A 2,384-nucleotide genomic window follows, 5' to 3' on the forward strand; every position below is an offset into this window, starting at 1 on the left:
GCAGAGGTCCGTGGGTCGCCATCGAGGGAGACAGAGAGGGGTGACCCAAGGTCACGGGCAAGCGAGGCATTCCGTGTCGTCCGCTCGATTCGGAGGAACTACTTGGTTCGGCATATAGCAGGAATATACAAGCGCCCACGATCGACGAACCGTGAAACGGAGAGGCAAAAGAGAATAAAAGGATGCTCGTTCAGAAGCACCAGTGGATGCATGGATCGGTAACATATATGTGGCCTGCGTGTTCGAAAGCGACCAGATAGAAACTACTAGATAGTCCATTAGTGTTCAAATCTTGATGTTCGCATTTATTTCTGAATTTATTTTAGGATTTTCGATGATGCGCATTCAGTGAAAAGAGACGTTTCCATCGACAACGAGGCGCTTACGGTGACTTCGTAAATCTTAAGATGATATGCCGGCCCATTCTTTCGAAGGTGCTCATAAGGATAGAAAGTGCGCGCGTTCATTCATAGAGATGAGTATATACGCGTGTATATGAGCGCTTGTGTCTGTTAAAAAAAGAGATAGAAACTAGGAAGACGCTATCTTTGGCTGGCAAGTGGCAGCGGAGGCTCGTCACTCGCTCGAGCGGCGCTCACGTCGCTGCCTGCCAGTATCCGTAATCCGGGCGGAAGTGCCCGCGCGGCGTGCGCCACTCGGTGGCCGACGCTTCTCGATCGCGCGCCGCGAGGCTTTCTCGCCGCTCTACCTGCAGCCAACGCCGGCCACTCGATCAGCCAGTCATTCACCCACCCGCTCGCACTGATAGCCAGCCTGCCAAGCCTGCCCCGGCCGGCAATCTATCCACCCAGTCACCTCACGTCACCCGCCTAGGCATCCAGTCTGAAACACAGTGGAAGCTCCACATCCATCGACCATGGGGGCGCTGGCGGAGTCGATCGCGTCGCACGTGCCGTCGGGGATGCTGAGCGCGGGGCTGGCGGCGCTGGCGGCGCTGCCGAACCCCGGCGAGCTGGTGCGGAAGGCGGCGCGGCTGGAGGACGAGCTGAGGGAGCTGCTCCGGCTGAACGGCCGTGGCGCCGGGGCGGGGGCGGAGCAGGGGGCCGGCAACCGGGCGCAGCAGACGCGGGAGCGCTTCCTGCGCGCGTACGAGCGGCTCAAGGACGAGCTCCTCAAGGACCGCGCCTTCAACTTCGACTTCACCGAAGAGACCAGGCAGTGGGTCGCCAAGGTACGTGCTCCACAGTCCGAATCAGTCTCGAGCTACGAACGAATGATCAATCCATATAGAAGAAGTGAACTACGTACTAGCACGCACGCATGCATGATGGTCCGACCAACAATGGCATGCATGATCCCCAAGCTCAGACGTCCATTTCTGTGTTTGTGTTTTCCGTCGAACACCATTAGCTTTTCGGAATCGCCGCTTAGAGTTTAGCTCGTGAAAAATTTGGACGCTAACTGGAGTTCCAGATGACGCTTACGTGTTAGTACGCTTTAGTTACCAGCACAGGTGCACAACCGTCTCGTGTGGTTGTGAAGTGATGCCTCCCTGTAGTCACACATGTCCGTGTCGCCGTGGAATATTTACGGGGATAACGGTCACAGTCCGTCAGTCACTGGACGGTACAGTGAAAACTTGAGCGAATACCGTCTATGTATCACAAATAGAAACCGAGGGCGATGTTGTCACAGGAGTCACAACTACTCCCTTCCTTCAAAAATAAATAACCCAACTTTATACTAATTTTAGTACAAAGTTAATATAAAATTGGGTCATCTATTTTGAAACGGAGGGAGTACGAATTGCCCAAAAGAGTGAACCCTGCCTCCCCACCACTTGATTGATTCCTACCTCTAGCTGATTTGACATTCATAACAGGATTTCCCTTAGGATTTGGGATCAAATCTGGCATTCCTGTTAGGCACACATTAGCTGTGGAAAATGTGTCATGTTAATCTGTCAGTCATGTTTGGTTCATCACTGCCCACCTGCCCTTCCAAGCACACAACTCCCTGCTCCCCTTATGATATGGAGTATATAACTAAGGTCTTGTTTGATAGCAAAATATTTCCTAAGTATTCTTAGAATAACATAGTTTTTATAATTACCATTGTTTTTATTACTGTCAGTTGTTAACCCGATAACCAAAAGGGAAAAAGGCCCATTCGCCTGATTTCTAATACTTGTGGTGGTGTCACCTTAACTAATAAATGAAAAAAACTATAAAGGGAAAATAAAATTTTCTAATAAAGAATGAATTAGGACCATTGATAGTACCCTTAAAAAGAAAGAAAAACTAAAAAGTAAATTAAATAATGACAAATCTGCACCATAGATATTGTGTTTTTTATAATATGCAAGAATAAACATATAATAGTGAAAGTTTCAAGAAAAAGAAGTTTTCTAAAAAGGAATGAAT

The 2,384-nt window shown here is 49.2% G+C and overlaps 1 protein-coding gene across 1 annotated transcript in view; it reads left to right on the plus strand.

The window, feature by feature from the left end:
* Nucleotides 1–638: 638 nt before the first annotated feature.
* The window catches only part of LOC119356761 (farnesyl pyrophosphate synthase-like), a 6,298-nt gene continuing 4,552 nt past the window's right edge, over nt 639–2,384 (plus strand). Inside the window, exon 1 of the mRNA XM_037623742.1 lies at nt 639–1,192. Within this exon, the coding sequence (XP_037479639.1) occupies nt 878–1,192 (315 nt within the window). The 5' untranslated portion in view covers nt 639–877. The remainder of the gene's footprint in view (nt 1,193–2,384) is intronic.

This window comes from Triticum dicoccoides, chromosome 2A, assembly GCF_002162155.2.
Source record: "Triticum dicoccoides isolate Atlit2015 ecotype Zavitan chromosome 2A, WEW_v2.0, whole genome shotgun sequence".
NCBI lineage: Eukaryota > Viridiplantae > Streptophyta > Magnoliopsida > Poales > Poaceae > Triticum > Triticum dicoccoides.